The sequence below is a fragment of the Tupaia chinensis genome, unplaced genomic scaffold (genome assembly GCF_000334495.1).
Source record: "Tupaia chinensis unplaced genomic scaffold, TupChi_1.0 Scaffold143787_1, whole genome shotgun sequence".
NCBI classification, from domain to species: Eukaryota; Metazoa; Chordata; class Mammalia; order Scandentia; family Tupaiidae; genus Tupaia; species Tupaia belangeri.
The window spans coordinates 758764-775655 of NW_006203636.1; the positions used below are offsets into that span (position 1 = coordinate 758764).

Here is a 16892-nt window from a genome sequence, read left to right on the forward strand (position 1 = left end):
CGCTCTTCCTCCCTCACAGGCACAGGTGTGCAGAGTGGAGTGTGAGTTAAGAGACCCATTCCTATGCACAATCTTTTACTAACTCAGGAATCACCTCCCTTAACTGGGCATAGATTACTCCATCTAGTCAATTCTCTCCAAATTCTCTCTAGTCGTTTTCTCTACTTTCTGGAATCAGGACAGAGATGATGAGTTCTGTGGGAGCTGTAGTATATAGGTGCTTACAGTTGAGAAGGTTAATGATAGTGTACTGCATAGTCTGAGAAGGCAGTCAAACACACTTCACAATCATCAGCATCTACTATGGTCTGAGGGCAGCATGTGGTGGCAATAAACTTCCTCTGACCTGCCCCAGTGCCCTATAAAGTTGACTCTAGCATTTGACACCTTCCTTGTGTGAGGAGAGTTTACAAAGAATAATGAGATAATGCTGCCCAAAGGCCAGACTTTTCAATGAAAGCTGCTAATTATAAGCAAAGCATCAGAAGGCAGGTACACGACTAAAGTTGGACCCTTCATCTGTGTCAAAATGTTCCTGAAATGGGTAGCATCATTGTCACATTGTAAAAGAATCTTTTGCTAGAGAAGTGAAAATGACTAAAAAGGAGGAAATCAGGCCTTTGAAGGGATGACCAAATACCAGGAGACAAATGACCCTGCATGAGAGAAGAGTGAAGAAGATCAAATATTCTCTACATTGACTAGAAGGGATTTTTGCATAGCAATAGAAGTAGAGGTTGTCCAGTTCATTGAGGACAGGGACCCAGACAAGAATTTATATGACCTCAGAATGGTCAGCAAGACATTAAAAGGTTAGAGAAAGATCAACAGACAGATGTTTTTTAGTTTTATACCAAACAGACTATTTTTAATTTGGTGAAAATTACACTCTTAGGAGGTCAGGTATTTTTAGAAGTTGCTTTTAACTCTTTTTTTTTTCTTTTTTTTTTTAACTGCCAGAGGGCACATGCACTCACTAGACAGAGATAGAGAAAGGGAGAAAGCACCTCCAATGGGGCATGCTCATTGCAATCCCTTCTCTTCCATTACTCCATCCTGTTGGATTTGGGGGGCATGCATGCACATATATCCAGTGTGTTTTACAAGCTACTGAGGCTGGGATTCAAACTGCAGTCAGCCATGTGGGATCCAGCTCCCTTAATCACAAGGCTACAAGGCTGGCCCCTACTTTAACTCCATTAAAGGCAGAAATGGGGACCATTCTGTGGAAATGTTTTTTTCCTTTCCTTTTTGTCCTATTTCTTCCTGAAAACGTATGAATCCATTCTTTTTCTTTCTTATGCACTCCATGTAACATTTCTCACTAAGTTCCACATTCGCTTTTTATCCCTCCAAAATCTGGAGCATTGAAAGAATTCATTCTATTTGTGCACATTGAAGACTTCATTATCATACTTATTATTAAACTGTGTGTTTCCTCATGGAAGGGACTCAAGGAGTCCTTAAATGTATTTGGCAGCATGAGGACCATCCGCAGGCTATCTCCTGCTGATTATTATCTTGACTTTCTGCTGAAAACAAACTCTCTTTTTAAGGAGTCCAACAAAAGATTTTTTTCCCCTCTCTTTATCCTTTCTCTTCTCTTTCATATCTTTCTCTTCTTTTTCTGTCTGTTCTTCCTCTTTTATTTTTAATTTTTTCTTTATTCATGATAGAGCACATGCATTAGAGAGAGAGGGATGGATAAAGACAGAGAGATGAGCACCCTCCATAGGGTCTGGTCAGCCATGATTCTCTTCCAATCCCCTTCCCCAGTCTGTTGAATCTTGGGCCCTTGTGCATGTGGCCAGCATGTTTTAGGGCTGACTGAGCCAGAGATTTGAACCATGGTCACCATGTGGGATCCGGCTTACCTTGAGCAGTTCATTACCACTGTGCCATGGAGCTGAATCCCTCTTTTCTTTTAAGTAATTGTTATTGAGTATATGCCATGTATTAAGTCCTAAATAGGGCTCTACTTAACCATTTTATTCATGTTGGTTATTTAATCTGGCTTTCAGCTTTGTATTTTTCCTGTGGATAATAAGGCAACAGGGATATCCTGGTTGAGCCACAGGTTAACAAGAACATTTAATATGAGACTTCTGATCATCGCAGTCACCCCTGGGAAGGACTCTAATGGGATGTTTGTTAGCAGCTATTTTGATAAAAAGTTATTGCTTATACTGACCATTTTTTCCTACCAGAAGAGCATTATTCCATTATGTTTAGAATCCACAGAAGCTTTTTAATGACCTGGACTCTGCACTCAGAGAATGGATAGTGAGAAAGAACTGGACAATCCCCCCATTGCTCTACTGTAGCTGGAGCTCAATTAGACAAAGAGCCAATATCTTCTGGTCCTACATAGTGTTAAGCTCACTTCAGAGAAGCTCTGATCTTCCGATGTATGACAAAATAAAATAATAGTTCCAGTTTCTCAGTAATGAGGTAGTATATGCTTCCATTTCATTGGTTACTACTCTTTTTTTTTTTGAGAGGTTTTCACTATAGGGCATGTGCGCTCGCCAGAGAGAGACATAGAGACAGAAAGCGAGAAATCACCCCCCAGGGGGGATGGTCACGCTGTAATCCCTTCTCTATCATTCTCCTCTCTGGATTTTGGGCACGCACGCACACGCGCCCAGCGTGAGTTTTAAGCCACCAGGTCCAGGACGCGAACCGCGGTCGACTATGTGGGAGTCCAGCGACATAGCCATTACGCTAACTGCTGGTCCGGTTACTACTCTTTACTCCACAGATCTTTTTTGCTTTGTCACTCACCTTTTTTAGAAACTCAAGTGAATATATTATTAAGTGAAAAACTGTATGTATGCAGAGAACTAAGTTAAAACTTTCACTGTTTGTGCTTGAGCATGTCTTCAGGATTATGAAAGCTTTTCAAAATAAAAATGAAGTCATTTGTGTCAATTTACACTAAAATGCTGCCTGACTGAACTGAGCCAGAAAGCCTATGGAGGAAGAGTTTTCTCACTAGCATGCCTGATAACAAGACCTGTCATTTAACAACAATCTTGCAGAAAGACCATTGCAACCTGACACTAGGATTTCTTCTATGAAAACATCTGCCCAGAAACTCCTTGTCCAACTGATAACAATTGATGCCAACAATGACGCCAATAACACGGGGTGCCATCAGTTTACCCTCATTACTGATACCAAAACAATGATGTAACCTCTCCTCTCCTCTTCTCCTCACCTGTGGTTTTTGCCTTTAATATCTGACCAGGGATTGAAAAACCACAGTGAGTATATTCTGGGCTACCTGAATTGTGTTCATTCAGGATGCAAAGCCAGGTGCAGTCGTTAAACTCATGTTCAGATAAAGTCCTTTTTGCTTTATATGTTTTTCCTACATTTACTTTTTAGATGATTGGAATGGAGTCTTCAATCAGCCTTGAAGTTATTTTTTTCTTCAGATGCCCATAGTCTAATAAGCTACCTTAAATGCATGAATCAAATTTTATTTTCCACCTTATATGATTTTTCAAATTATCAACCCTAAGTTCTATTGTTTTGAAAATCTTTAAGTTTGGCATTCCCATAGTATATATCTTACTAAGACAATGGGATGGGTTTGAGCAAAGTTCAGTGGGGATTCATTCTCAAACCAATCTGACCATCCTCATTACAGGGAGACTATGTCTTACCTAATCAAAATGCCCAGGGAGGCTGCGAACTAGAAATACAACAAATGCAACCAAATACACTTAGATACTTCAGTTATTTACTTTCCTTTAATATAACCAGTATTATTGAAGTATTGTCCATAGGATTGGTCTAGTAAAAAAATATTTTATTTTTTAAACTCGTTTCAGAATCTCGAATTCTGCCAATTTGGAAAGGGATTTATAAAAAATCAGTTTAGTGGTGTGGTAAACACACTGTGCTAAAATAGGAAAACACTTGGGTTCTAATCTCAACCACATGATTCGCCAGTCAACAAATAATATCAACAAGGTGAAAAATGTTTTCTTGAATTGTAGTTTTGAACATACATTCTCCCTCCCAACACACATGTATTACTATTCAATTTTCATCATATTTTTTTCTGGAATTCTATTTTATGATCTAGAAAACAGGGATAGTAACTCCTACCTGCCTACTTTAAAGATGCATTTTTCAATTTTATATCTAAGAGTTTTGAGCTAATCCTGTACAATTCCACGTTGTTTCCCACATATCAGGGCTGTGAATATACTAAAGCACATACATGTACAGCAAAAATAATCTTTTTCTTGGGAAAACATTGCTCTGGAAATTACTACAATAATATTCTATAATACTGCCAAGGACTCTCTTCTTCCACACACTGAAGATAATTGCAGAAAGAAACTGGTTGAGGGCATGCATGTTATAAGTTTGTCCTATTACATTCCCTTTCTGTTTACCTTCTTGAGACATTTTTTCCTCTGTCGGACATTCACTCCCTGCATACCAGTATAGTGAAGAAAATCTATAGATGCTTAAATGCCTGGAAGTATTTCTCTTTCAGTTCACAACAGCTTTATCACTGTTCTGAAATAAAATGCTTTTCAATCAAAATCCTCTCTCAGACATAACAACCAATACGGATGGAACCTGTCCAATCAGAGCAGAAAACCACCCAACTCAAGAAGAATCATAGTCCAAAACATATTGACAAAGCTAAAAAAATGTATGTACCTGGGCAATTATGTCTATAATTTCTGAATAACTGTGGCATCTTCTTACACAGGATCGAGCCAAAAAATCTTCCACCAGTCGGGTTCCAATGCTATAACCCCTGTGGATGAAGGAAAGAGGATGATCTGAAAAAATCTGAATATATATATTATAAATAATACATATATATTTACTCACACATATATATGTTATATATATAATTTGTCTTGTTTTATATGTATATATCAGTTGTACATAATTTTTTTTGTATGTGTGTGTGTATGTATTATATAATATATACACAATTTGTTTTGTTCGGTTAAAGGGTATGTTTATATAAAATACTTTATAAATTAAAAATATAAGACCCTCTCAGCAGAAGATGAGAACTCCAAATATAAATTTTAATTAATTAATTAATTATTTAGTTTGCCATAGGGCACATGCGTTCGCTGAAAAGAGACAGACAGGGAGAGAGAGAGAATATGAGAAAACACCTCCTACAGGGGGAGGATAGCCATGTCACAGTCCTTTCTCCTCCATTTTCCTCTTGGGATTTTGGCCATACACACACATGCGCATGTCATCATGTTTATCAAGTAACCAGGTCCATAACATGAACCATAGGGTGGGTAATGTGGAATCCAGCTGCCTTAACCACCAAGGCCAAGGCTGGCCCTCCAAATGTGAAACTGTAAAAATACATCATATATTTCTTTATTCAGAGGAGAAAATGAGAGACAAGTATTCTCAAAAGGGTGTTTGCACCTGATCCACTCCCAGCTTCAGCAAGCCAAAATTATGCATGTGTGCTTGCCCAGCATGAAGACCTCAGGAGGCAAAAACCAGACCTGCCTGTGTGACTTCAGCATCTGAGTGTCACATGACTGCTGCTCCACTGCTGTGCCCCTCTGTGCCTTTGCAGCCGGCCATATTTTCTTTTTTTCTCTTAAGGCAAAGTCTTTCTACAGACTCTCAAAACTTATTAATATTTCATTAATTTGTTAAAATTTGTACTTAGCTAACAAACAGTAAGTTTTTTTTTAGTCAAATTCATAAACATTTTTCATCTTCCACAGCTAACCTACAAAACAATGCAAATTTACCAGTTGAATACAGTAGTTTCTGGAAACCCGTGAGGTGTAAAATAACTTAAGCAGCTCCCATAGTTATAGGCAGTTCAGTCAAGGAAGTAAATCAATGGAGGAGGAAAAAGCCACAGGTGAACAGTTGGGCAGCTTGCTTCTTTGTTGAATATGACTGATTAATTAAGAAGAAATTCCAAAAAAAGAAAAAAGAAAAAAAGGCATGTGTACCAAAGTAAATGCAGGACAATAAATACAAAAAATAAAAAGATCTTTCCAAAGAGATAAGTGTATAGAAAAGGAGGAAACCAAGGCTTCAAACAAACAAAAACAATGATCTTTGGGTTGGCCTCATGGCCTAGTGGCTAAGGGAGCTAGATCCCACATGGCTAAGCATGGTTCAAATCTGGAACCCAGTGGCTTGAAAAACACATCAGGCAAGTGTGCATGACTGCCCCAAATCCAAACAAGATGAAGATATAGAGGACAAGGGATTGTGATGTGACCATGCCACATGAGGGGGTCCTTTTTTTTCCTTTTTCTGTCTCTCTCTCTCTATTTTTCTCTCTATCTCTCTGGTGAGCAAACATGTCCTTTGGCAACTAAAAACAAACAAACAAACAAACAAAAAAACTTTAATGCTTCCCAAGTTGTCTTTTTCTGTATTCCTACTGAAAATGCAAATAATCCTTTCAAAAGCTATAAAAGCTCAAGTAGATTAAATTTCCCCTTCAACTTATCTAGATAAATCTTCTCTCTCTCCCAGTCTTTCTCTTGATGGAAGCCTTTTCACTGTTCCTAATTAGGAGGTTCAAAAATATTTGTATTTTATTGTTGGGCTGTAATCTGATGACCATGCAATTATTTTGAGAAAATTAGAAGGCTGAATTTGTGTAGGAGGAATTTCCACTAATAAAGACAGAGAGGAAGGGCTTTATTTTAAAAGGAAGACTTCAATGTTTCTATTTAATACTTTTTTTAGGTAAAGCATGGGAATAGTAAAAACATTTGAACAATAAAAAGTCAGATATAGAAAAGACATATTTTCTTCCACCCGTAATCCCGTCTCCAAGTCTTCCTCCTGGGCAGCTCTCATTAGCAGTTTGTTGCCTGTGCTTCCATAGATAGAAGCATATAGTTACATTGGAAGCAGTTATGTTTGAAAAAAGATGTCTGGAAAAAAGCATACTTGATGTTCCATCATACTGTTTAAAAAAAAAATTTCATTTTCACTATGTCCTTTGCTTATAAATGATTAGCAAAGAAGTGATTTCTAGCTAAAAAGTATTCCATGCTTGATATCCCTGAAGAAAAACATTCCTCCCTATTACTTTATACTATTAACCCAAATGACAGTTGTAAAAAATCGTGTTCAGCTTCCAGATGTGATTCACTGAAATAAAAGAAGAGCTGGAGAAACAGATCAAGAGAAGTCCTAAAAGGAAGACAAAATGCAAGAGATGCTCAGAAACAGTCGACGTTTCCCAAGAACGAAAGACTTCTACTTACATTTTATCTAAATATTTGTTCACATCTTCATCTTTTTCATAATCTTTACACAATTGGGCAACCAGAGCTCCATAGGTGAGGACGAAGAGATCTTTATTCTAGAGAAAAAAAGATAGGATTGGCAAGGTTACAAGAATATACTAATGTACTTTTTTTTTTTTTTAGGTACAAAATCTCATGGTTGGAAGCAGCTTTAGAGATTATTTGTTTATTGTTTCCACCTCCCTATATTGCAACAATTCTCACATTTGAGAACAAATTATACTCATATTTGGATACATGAAATACATTTCTTAACATGAGAATACCTGTCTATGTATTTGCTAACATTATGTAACTTGAAATGACTTTTCATGGAGGAGAGTTTTTACAATATACTTATTTCTCATGTAAACTCCTGTGTTTCTATAATGGCGTTTAATATATGCAGAGCATATTTCCAGTTGGAAAGAGTAATAGGATGAACCTTCTCATGAGTCTACACAATCCATAATGGGTCCCAGATCTGCCGAGCACTTTAGGGTAAACCCAACTATAGCAAGTAATGTGTAAGTGGCTTTTTTTTTTTTTTTAGTTGTTATAGGAAAAAGAGGAATTTGTGCTTTTCTTATAGAACTCCAAAATATGTCTCCTTTTTAGGGTGAATTAAAAAATGAAAACTAAAAGTAAGGACAATTTATGTTTGATTTATCATAGATATGTGGAAAATATGGGAAACTGAGAATGCACACTTCAGTCAATCCACTTTTAAAAAGTTTTTCAAATTTCAAGACAGAGACTTCTGCTGTTGAATACTATCTAAGAAAGGAAAAGGAGACTCAGAGGTAATTTATTTCACTGCAGTCAGTCCTACAGAGGAGGGAATGAGGCTTCAGGAAGGTTGGATGATTTGCCCAACCAGCAGTAACTATTAGAGTCAGAATGGCATCTCAGACTCCAGGCCTCCACAATGACACATTTTTTTCTTATGTGTGGCTATGGGAGGCTTAGAGTTGAGTAGGAGAGGGAAATAGGAAGAAAGATTATGATTGAAAATAATCTTATTTTGTGTATAATCTTGTACTTTCATGAAAGGTCAAATGTGGTTAAAGAATTGTTCTTTCCTCTTGGTCACATGTGTGGAGAGAAGAGGTCTGATAATAATGTAACCACTTAAAAAGAAATAGGTGGGGGCCAGCAGGAGGCATGGTGGTTAAGGTGCTGGACTCCCACATGGCCAACCACGGTCTGAGTCCTAGATTCGGCAGCTTGCTTTCTCACTTTCCTTCTCTCTCTCCCTGGTCAAATTAAAATAATAATAATTAATAAAATTAAATAAATAATTCTTTTTTAAAAAGCAACATGGGTGGAAATGCCTCCAAAAACCAATAAAGTTGTTCAATCAATAACAAGGATTCTATAAAATGGTATACAATTTTGATTCAAATACTTCCAACAGTGGCCCAATACCATGAGTGTCCTCTTCCTTATGTACGGATTTATATTGTGATAGATATGTTTCTTCAATTAGGTAGAATATTAATTACCACTAAATACATTTTAAATGGATAGAATTTAAACATTATATGGCCCATATGGACATAATTTATATTGAAAAATATAAATAGATATGTTATAAATGTAATTGGAATATACGTTATATACATTAATTGACATTACATTAAGGACACTAATATACACAATCCAAGTATAGGAAATTAATAAATACCTTAACAGTTTTTACTAGAAAACAAGTGATATCAAGCAAGTGTTGTGAACAAACATACTGTTAAACAAAACACGGAAGGGTTACCACTTTTAATTCTCGTCTTCTTATTTACATTTTCAAAGAACCTAATCACAAGAAATGCCTATAAATTATAAATAAAATATCTACTTAAGAAGCCACAGAAGAAGACAAAGTGCTGCTGTGTGCCAACGCGACTGCCCACAAAACAAGCAAAGATGAAAGGAAGAGCCGAAGAGCAGGAATAATGTGTTTCTTGCCACTGTAGTGAGACTAAGGAATTTGAAAAAGAGAGAAAAGGAGAAAAGAATATATCCTACCTATGTGTCATTGCATCAGCACTGTGCCCGTGGATAGTAAAGGCCAAGCTGAAATAATGGCATTTCCCTCTGGCTGGCTCTCACTGGTGGGTGGGTACTAGTAAATTTGGAAACACATTTTACTTCCAGCTGAATTTCAGGCTCAATCCCCTTAAAGGCCCACGTTCTCCATTCTGTCTTATGGCAAGGGCTTTCATTATACTATGTGTCCAGCTGGACCTCAAACCCCATGGATTCCAGAAAAGGTTACCATAAACTTGTTTTCATGGCTTTAAAAAACATGAAAAATTGCATATCTTGAAAAGAAAAAGAATATCATCAATTATTTCAGGAGATCTTAGATATATCAAATTAAAAATGTGTTTCACTGCTACAGAAATCAAGTGATCTTGGTACAATACGAACTATGTATAATATTTTTTAGCATTTGAGAGTAGCAATGAAAAATAAATCAAGATTCCAGAATGCTTTAAGAAGCATCTGTAGACGTTTGCAGCTGGTGTGCCAGTTAGCCACTACAGTTCTAAGTACCCAAGGCAGAAATTACTTAATTATATCAAATGTCACCAGTCTCCTGAAATATTTAACACATCTTTAAATTTAATGAGTTTTCACATCTTTAACTGCTGAAAAGCTTAAAAGTCAGTAAGAGGATAAAAGAATGTCCAAAACTAATCTGCATAAAACTAAGTTTAAAAAAAAAAACTTTAAACTTAGATTACATAGAAAAAAATACTAGTACAGACCAAATAATATTAATAAACTCATATTTTTAAGGGTAATCTTCTAATTCCTAGGTTTTTCATGATCTAGCCCTATTCTATGGTAACATACTCAACTATTTTACATACATTTCGTGTCCTATTTCATAAAGTATGAAATAAAAAGAATTTCTTAATCTTTTCATATTTTCTGTCAGACAAAAGAAAAATTTGACACTTTTATGGCATAATCAATTAAAAAAAATCAGTCAAAAGACCCTAAAAGCCATTTAAGAATCAATTATTCTATTACAGAATGTAAGAAATCACAGTCCCTATTCTCAAAGGTGTCATCTATGATTCACTCCATTAACACTCCCTTTGCGCCACTGAAAATTTCCACTTACAGCATCACCTTTCAAAATAAATTAGAAATCACTCAAGATAAAGTTATCTCGGACACAAAGATTTTTCATTATGAGTGCATCTTACTATTTTACGGTATTCTGGTCTTCTGTGTGCAGGACGAGACATCGTGCTTGATAGATGAAAAATATGATCTTCAATTCATTTTCTTTTGCCTAGTTGTTAGAGGTGTACCAGTTTTTATTCTCTTGCTTTGTTTTCTCAAGTTCCTTCTTGCTTTGAGAAAGGAGTGCTACTCTGTACTCTTCTCCCTTTTCTTTTTGCTGAACTGAAGAGGGAAAAAAAATACCAAACAGGAGTGCCTGTAGCCTCAGAACCTGCCACTGGTCAAATAACTGCTCCACTAATGAGGATGAGTTGCGATCTAGAGCCATAAAAGCTGAGAGTGTGAAGTCAGACCAAAAACATCTAGACACTAAAAATTCTTTAGCCCAAGGGAGTTCAAGAGTGGCCTTTTGTTCTTAAGCCAAGGCATTGTTTTAAAATCACAAACAGAAACCTTCACAGTCCAAGATAGATTTAAATGTTAGCAATATTTAGTCTTGTATTGATTGTCTTATGAATTAGAGAGACAGGATCAGCAATCTATAGGTACTAAATGCTAGGTTCAAATCTGATCGACAGTTCCAGGGGGTATCACATCGTCCCCAAAACACCTCCACCTAGTGCAGTTACACTATTTAAATACATCTCGACAACATAGCCTTTTTTTTTTTTTTTACATAAGCAACAATCAGCAATTTTAAGGCATGATAGAACAAGTAATATTTTCTTACAAAATTATTACTCAAAATGGGTGCTTATAGTTTAATAATGTATTAAGATTCTGGCAGGGAAAGCAAGCCTTTAGCTTCCTTTTGTTAGTTCCTGAGATGAGAGCTATTGAAAGCTCTCTTTATTTATGCAGAGGTATAGGTATTTAAAATATAAACAAGAAATCCTGTCATCTTGACAACTGCAGGGTACAGAGGAGCAAAATTGACTCCAGAAATAGAAGCACAGAATTCAGTTTAGGAACATAGTTTCCTACTTCTTACAGCTTGAGTCAGTTTGTCAGGTACTTGTTCTGACAAAATCTTGCTGTAAAATGACCAAACGGTGAATATTTTAAAGTGTGTGGTGTAGTTGAAAGAGCCTGGTAGGATTTGGAAGGTTCAGGCTGAGTTGCAGTTCTACCATTTACTGGCTGTGTGACCTTGGCCAGTCATTTTATTGCTCTATGGCTCAGTTTCCTGATCTCCGAAATGGCAGTAATAATACCCACCTCAGAATAATTGTGAGTATCAAAGCGATAATGTACGCTATAAAACACATTATAATGCACTGTATAAAAACTAATTACTATAGGTTGTTCTTGTGAGTGAATATAGTGAATGGAATTCTACAATATTTAAGATATTTCCCTTAGTGCCAATGTTCTGTGACACCATGATCTCAGGAAAGTCAGTTTTGTTGGGTTGTAGGATATGGAGCCTTTCCATTAGAAAATTAGTAACAACTTCTATTTATGTAACATATATAATATATATGGTTACAATACATAATTTATATATTTATATAAATTGTGTAGTTTACAACATGGTTTTTTTTTTTTTAATTTATTTGTTTTTTTTCTTGGGCACACATGCACATGTGCCCAGTGTGAGTTTAAGCCACTGGGTCTGGGACTCAAACTGCGGTCGACTGCATGGGAGTCCAGCGACATTGCCATTATGCCAACTGCCAGTCCCTACAACATGGTTTTGATTTTCTTTATCCCATTTTTAATTCAACCACAGTGCTGTAATCATTACCATTTTTAGGATAAGAATCTAAGAATAAAGAAGTTAAGATATTTTTGCAAGGTTGTATGAACAGCAGGCAACATAGAGAGATTTGGGCTAAGTTTGATGACTCTAAATTTTTTTTCCTATTGCACACACTCTATGTTAAGGTGAAATATTGTAGAGATAGACTCATGAAGGCTACTAAAACACTGTCACAGCATGTTGCTGGTTCCAGTTTTGGGGGCAATTCTGGGTTCTGGTAAGAGATTCCTGAGGGTTGGCAGGTGGTGTGGTGGTTAAGGTGCTGAATTCCCACATGACTGACCACAGTTTGAGTCCTGGACCTGATAACTTGTTTTCTCACTTTCTCTCTCTCTCTCCTCTCCCACTCTGTCCCTCTCTGGTCAAATATAAATAAATAAATAAATAAATAAATTTAAATAAAATAATTATTTTTAAAAAGAGAGAGATCCTTGAGCAAAACCTAGAAAAGTTCTGTGTGCTTGGAGGGAAGGAATGGTAGTACTGCAATAGATTTCACTAAATTCTAATGGCTGTGATATGGTAATGTCAGGGCCACTGAGAATTCAGGACGTCACGTCATGGGTGCATTAGAAAAAGTCAGTTCTTACAAACTGACATGGCTTGACATGTGCCTTGTGTTCCCCAAACCTGTTTGAATCAAAACCTCTGTGATATTTTCTGTTCAAGTGGGAGGTGGTCTTACATGAAAAGGAGGAGCTCGGAAACACAGACACACTCAGATCCTAAGATCACTGATGGCCAGTAAATTTTTTTTTTTTTTTGGAGAGGTTTTTGCTATAGGGTGTGTGCGCTCACCAGACAGACAGAGAGACAGAAAGCGAGAAATCACCCCCCAGGGGGGATGGCCACGCTGCAATTCCTTCTCCATTCTCCTCTCAGGATCTTGGGTATGCACGCACACGCGCCCAGTGTGAGTTTTAAGCCACCAGGTCCAGGACTCGAACCATGGTTGACTACATGGGAGTCCAGTGACATAGCCATTATGCTAACTGCTGGTCCCTGATGGCCAGTAGATTTTAAAGTTAAAACCCAGCAAACTGGTGTCCCAGCAATAGTGACCACAGCTGTTCTTATGCAGTTGTGCACCCACCAGGTACTTGGCTCCTTTCTGAAGCCCTGTGTCCTAGCCTGAGGGTCACTGGCGTGTCGACATTGGGGTGAGCCATGACAATCACAGTGACATAAAGAATATATGATATTTAAGTTCCTTAGGCAAGCACTCATGTGATTTCTTTCTGTATAAATTATTTTTTGCAGAACTTTACACAGATACAATCATACATTATATATTTCTTTTCTTGAGTTCTTTAATTCAGATCATTACTATTTAGTTATTTTAAATATCAATAGTTATTCTTTTTTTTTTACTGAGTAGTATTCTATTACATGTAATAACCTGATTTATTCATCTGCTGATAGACATTTGGGCTGTTTCCAGCTGGTGGCTACTATATATAAAGTTGCTATGGGCATTCATTTGTAAGTTTTCATGTGGCTATATGCTTTCATTTCTCTCATGTAAATAATTAGGTTTTAAATGATGGTGTTACGTGGCAGGTGCAAGGTTAACTGTTGACGAAGACGACAATTTTCATGAGTGATTGTTTCATTTTACATTCCCATCAGTGTATGAGAAGTCTCATTGTTCTACATCCTCCACGACATTTCATATGGTTAATATGTTTAATAATTTTATCCATTTTAATAGCTGTGTGGTAATTTCTTTTTTTCTATTTTTCTTTTTTGTCACAGGGTGTATGTGCTTGCCAGAGAGAGATAGTAAAAGGGAAAGTGAGAAATCACCCCTCAGCAGATGCTGCAATCCCTTCTCCTTCATTCTCCTTTTGGTATTTTGGGCATGTATGCACATGCACCCAGAGTAGTTTTCAAGCCACTGAGTCTGGGACTCAAAGCATGGTCAGCTATGTGGAAAGCCAGTGCTTTAACCACTATGTCACCTGCTGGTCCTATGTAGTGATACCCTATTGTAATAATAGGTTGACTTAGTTGTATCTTTTGAAATTAAAAAGTTATTTCCACAGATAATAAAGTGCCTTTAAAAATATCATATTTGTGTTTGTCATTTTTTAGTCTCATGTCTTTCCTCAGAGATTTTTTTCTTCCTCCTGAAATACACCCTTCAGTAGTCCTCTTAATGTGGTTCTGTGCATGATTGACTCCCTAGTCTTTATGGATCTGTATTCTGCACTGTCTCGAGTGATAGTTTGCCTTGGACTGTACAGTCTGATGCTATTGTATCTGCTGTTGTCACTGATGTGAAGTCTGCTGTCAGTCTATTCAGTCATTCTTTTGCAGGTTATCCGTCTTTTCTTTCTGGTAGCTATTAAAAATATCTCTATTTTCCACATTAGGAAGTTTTACTCTGATATGTTTAAATATGGATTTATCTTTATTTATACTGCTCAGAACTTCCAACATTCTCCTGATATGAGAAATTTCTTTGACTCCGATTCTCAGTTATTTCTCTTTGAACATTGATTGTTTCTCTGCCTATCCCTTCCTTTTCCTTTTGGAACTCTTTGTCCTTTTGTACTGTATTTTTTTTTTGTACTGTATTTTGATGAATTTATCAGGACTGTGTTTCAAATCAATTTTGTATTTAACCATGTCCATCTGAGACTTGGAGAAGAGAAATGTATATCACACTCAGTTTTTAAAAAATTTTCCATGACTATATAAAAAAAAATTCCATGGAGCACATGTACTTGCCAGAGAGAGACATAGAGAGAGATAAAGAGACAGAGAAAGCAAAAAAGAACCCCCAAAGGGGGATGGCCATGCAGTAATTCCTTCTTCTCCATCGTCCTCTTAGGATCTTGGGCATGCACACACATGTACCTAGAATGTTTTTTCAAGTACTGGGTCTGGGACTTGAACTTTATAGTTGGCCATGCTTAACTACCATGCCATGGACTGGTCTCACATTCACCTTTTAATAAGCCCAACCAAGCCTAGTCCTATGTCCTTCATATTGAAGTTGTACAATAAATATTTGCTGATTAAACATAGGAAACAGTATAGTTGTCAATTCATTCCTGTATGTATGTATGAATGTGAGTATCTATCTATCTGTCTACATATAAAACTTTATTGAAACCAAATATTGCCTTTTCATATAACAAGAGAACCACATAAACAAATTTGCAACTTTACTTTTAAAGCAACACAGAGGAAGGCCAGCAGGTGGCATAGTGGTTAAGGTGCTCGACTCCCACATTGCCAGCTGTGGTTTGAGTCTGGACCTGGCGGCTTGCTTTCTCATTCTCTCTTTCGCTGATGAGCACACCTGCCCTATAGCAAATTTTTAAAAATGTATTAAATAAAATTAAATAAATTTTAAAAAGCAATATGTAGCAATATTTTATCAACACAAAACTTAAAAAATTTTATGAAAAGTTAAGAGTGTTGTTTTGCTATGATTTGGCTTTAGGGATATTTAGGCCTTTTTTGTTGCTGTTGTTGTTGTTTTCTTTTGGTAAAACTTTGGGATGCTCCAGCACTAGTTTAGAGATGTTAGAGTCATCTCACAATTTTATATTGCTCTAGTATTTGACAGTTTCCAATATTACCTATATCATAATGCTATGGCCTAGTACGAGAGTATGGAAGTCTCTGTTTTGCTTGCAATGTCCTATTTGCTGGTGCTCAGCATCTTGGTTGTACAAAGCAGCACACAGAGTGATGGAGGCAGTTCACTTTGCAAGCCAAGCCAACCTTCTATCTGTGGGAAGATATGCTGAGGAAGTTTACCTCCTCACACAGACGACATGAATCTCTCCCTCGGTTGCTTCCAGCTATAATCTGAAGTGTATTTATTAGCTCAGGATTCACAAAGTACACAAGGAAAGATGCTAGAATCCTTTAAACATGTAAGGATGTTAGGTCACTTGACACAACCAGTTAAACCAGTAAGATCCCATAAAATGGTTATAGCTGGTAGAGCCTAATGATCAGAAAGGTCCACAGCCAGATTCGGGTAAGAGCTTCCCACGATGGGCCCATCTTTCAACAATGCTATATCTTCTCTGCAGAGAAGTGGAACATTTATGAATTCTTTAATTGCGGCTTTGACTATCGGTGGGCAACAACTGTTTTCCTCTTTCACATTCAGATGTCCCTGTCAGGTTGGGAAAAATTTCTATTATGGTTCTGCTTTTCTTGTCATCCCCGCCTTGATTCTTCTGATTGCTGGCTACGCTCTGAGAAGCCAAACGTGGACGATTACCAGTGAGTACTGCTGCAGATGCACCCCTCCTCACCGCAGAATCAGCCCCCTGGAGCGTAAGCTGGCTTGCCTTACATTCTTCAGCATCACCGGGAGGGCACTCGTGGCTCCATTGACGTGGCTGGCGGTGACCCTGCTGAAAGGCACCTACTACGAATGTGCAGCGAGTGAGTTTGCACCTGTGGACAATTACCCAGTGTTTGATAATGTCAGCGCCAGCAAACGAGAAGAGATGCTAGCTGAGTTTCCATGCTGCACATCAGCTCCCTCTGACGTGATCCTGGTAAGAGACGAAGTAGCTCTTCTGCACCGATTCCAGTCACAAGTAAGTTTTTGATTGTTTTGCTATGCTGCTATGCTGTCCCATACTCACTATAGTCACTAAAAACACTTCACATTCCTG

At 37.2% G+C, this 16892-nt stretch overlaps 2 protein-coding genes across 2 annotated transcripts in view; one reads left to right on the forward strand and one right to left on the reverse strand.

Annotated features, from left to right (window-relative positions):
• Positions 1-10763, reverse strand: part of TRAPPC3L (trafficking protein particle complex subunit 3L) — a 46384-nt gene extending 35621 nt beyond the window's left edge. Inside the window, exons 1-3 of the mRNA XM_006164994.2 lie at positions 10499-10763; positions 7260-7357; positions 4687-4786 (exon numbers count right to left, since the gene is read on the reverse strand). Coding sequence (XP_006165056.1) covers positions 4687-4786; positions 7260-7357; positions 10499-10540 — 240 coding nt within the window. The 5' untranslated portion in view covers positions 10541-10763. The remainder of the gene's footprint in view (positions 1-4686; positions 4787-7259; positions 7358-10498) is intronic.
• Positions 10764-16218: 5455 nt separating this feature from the next.
• Positions 16219-16892, forward strand: part of CALHM4 (calcium homeostasis modulator family member 4) — a 4681-nt gene continuing 4007 nt past the window's right edge. Inside the window, exon 1 of the mRNA XM_006164991.3 lies at positions 16219-16814. Within this exon, the coding sequence (XP_006165053.1) occupies positions 16257-16814 (558 nt within the window). The 5' untranslated portion in view covers positions 16219-16256. The remainder of the gene's footprint in view (positions 16815-16892) is intronic.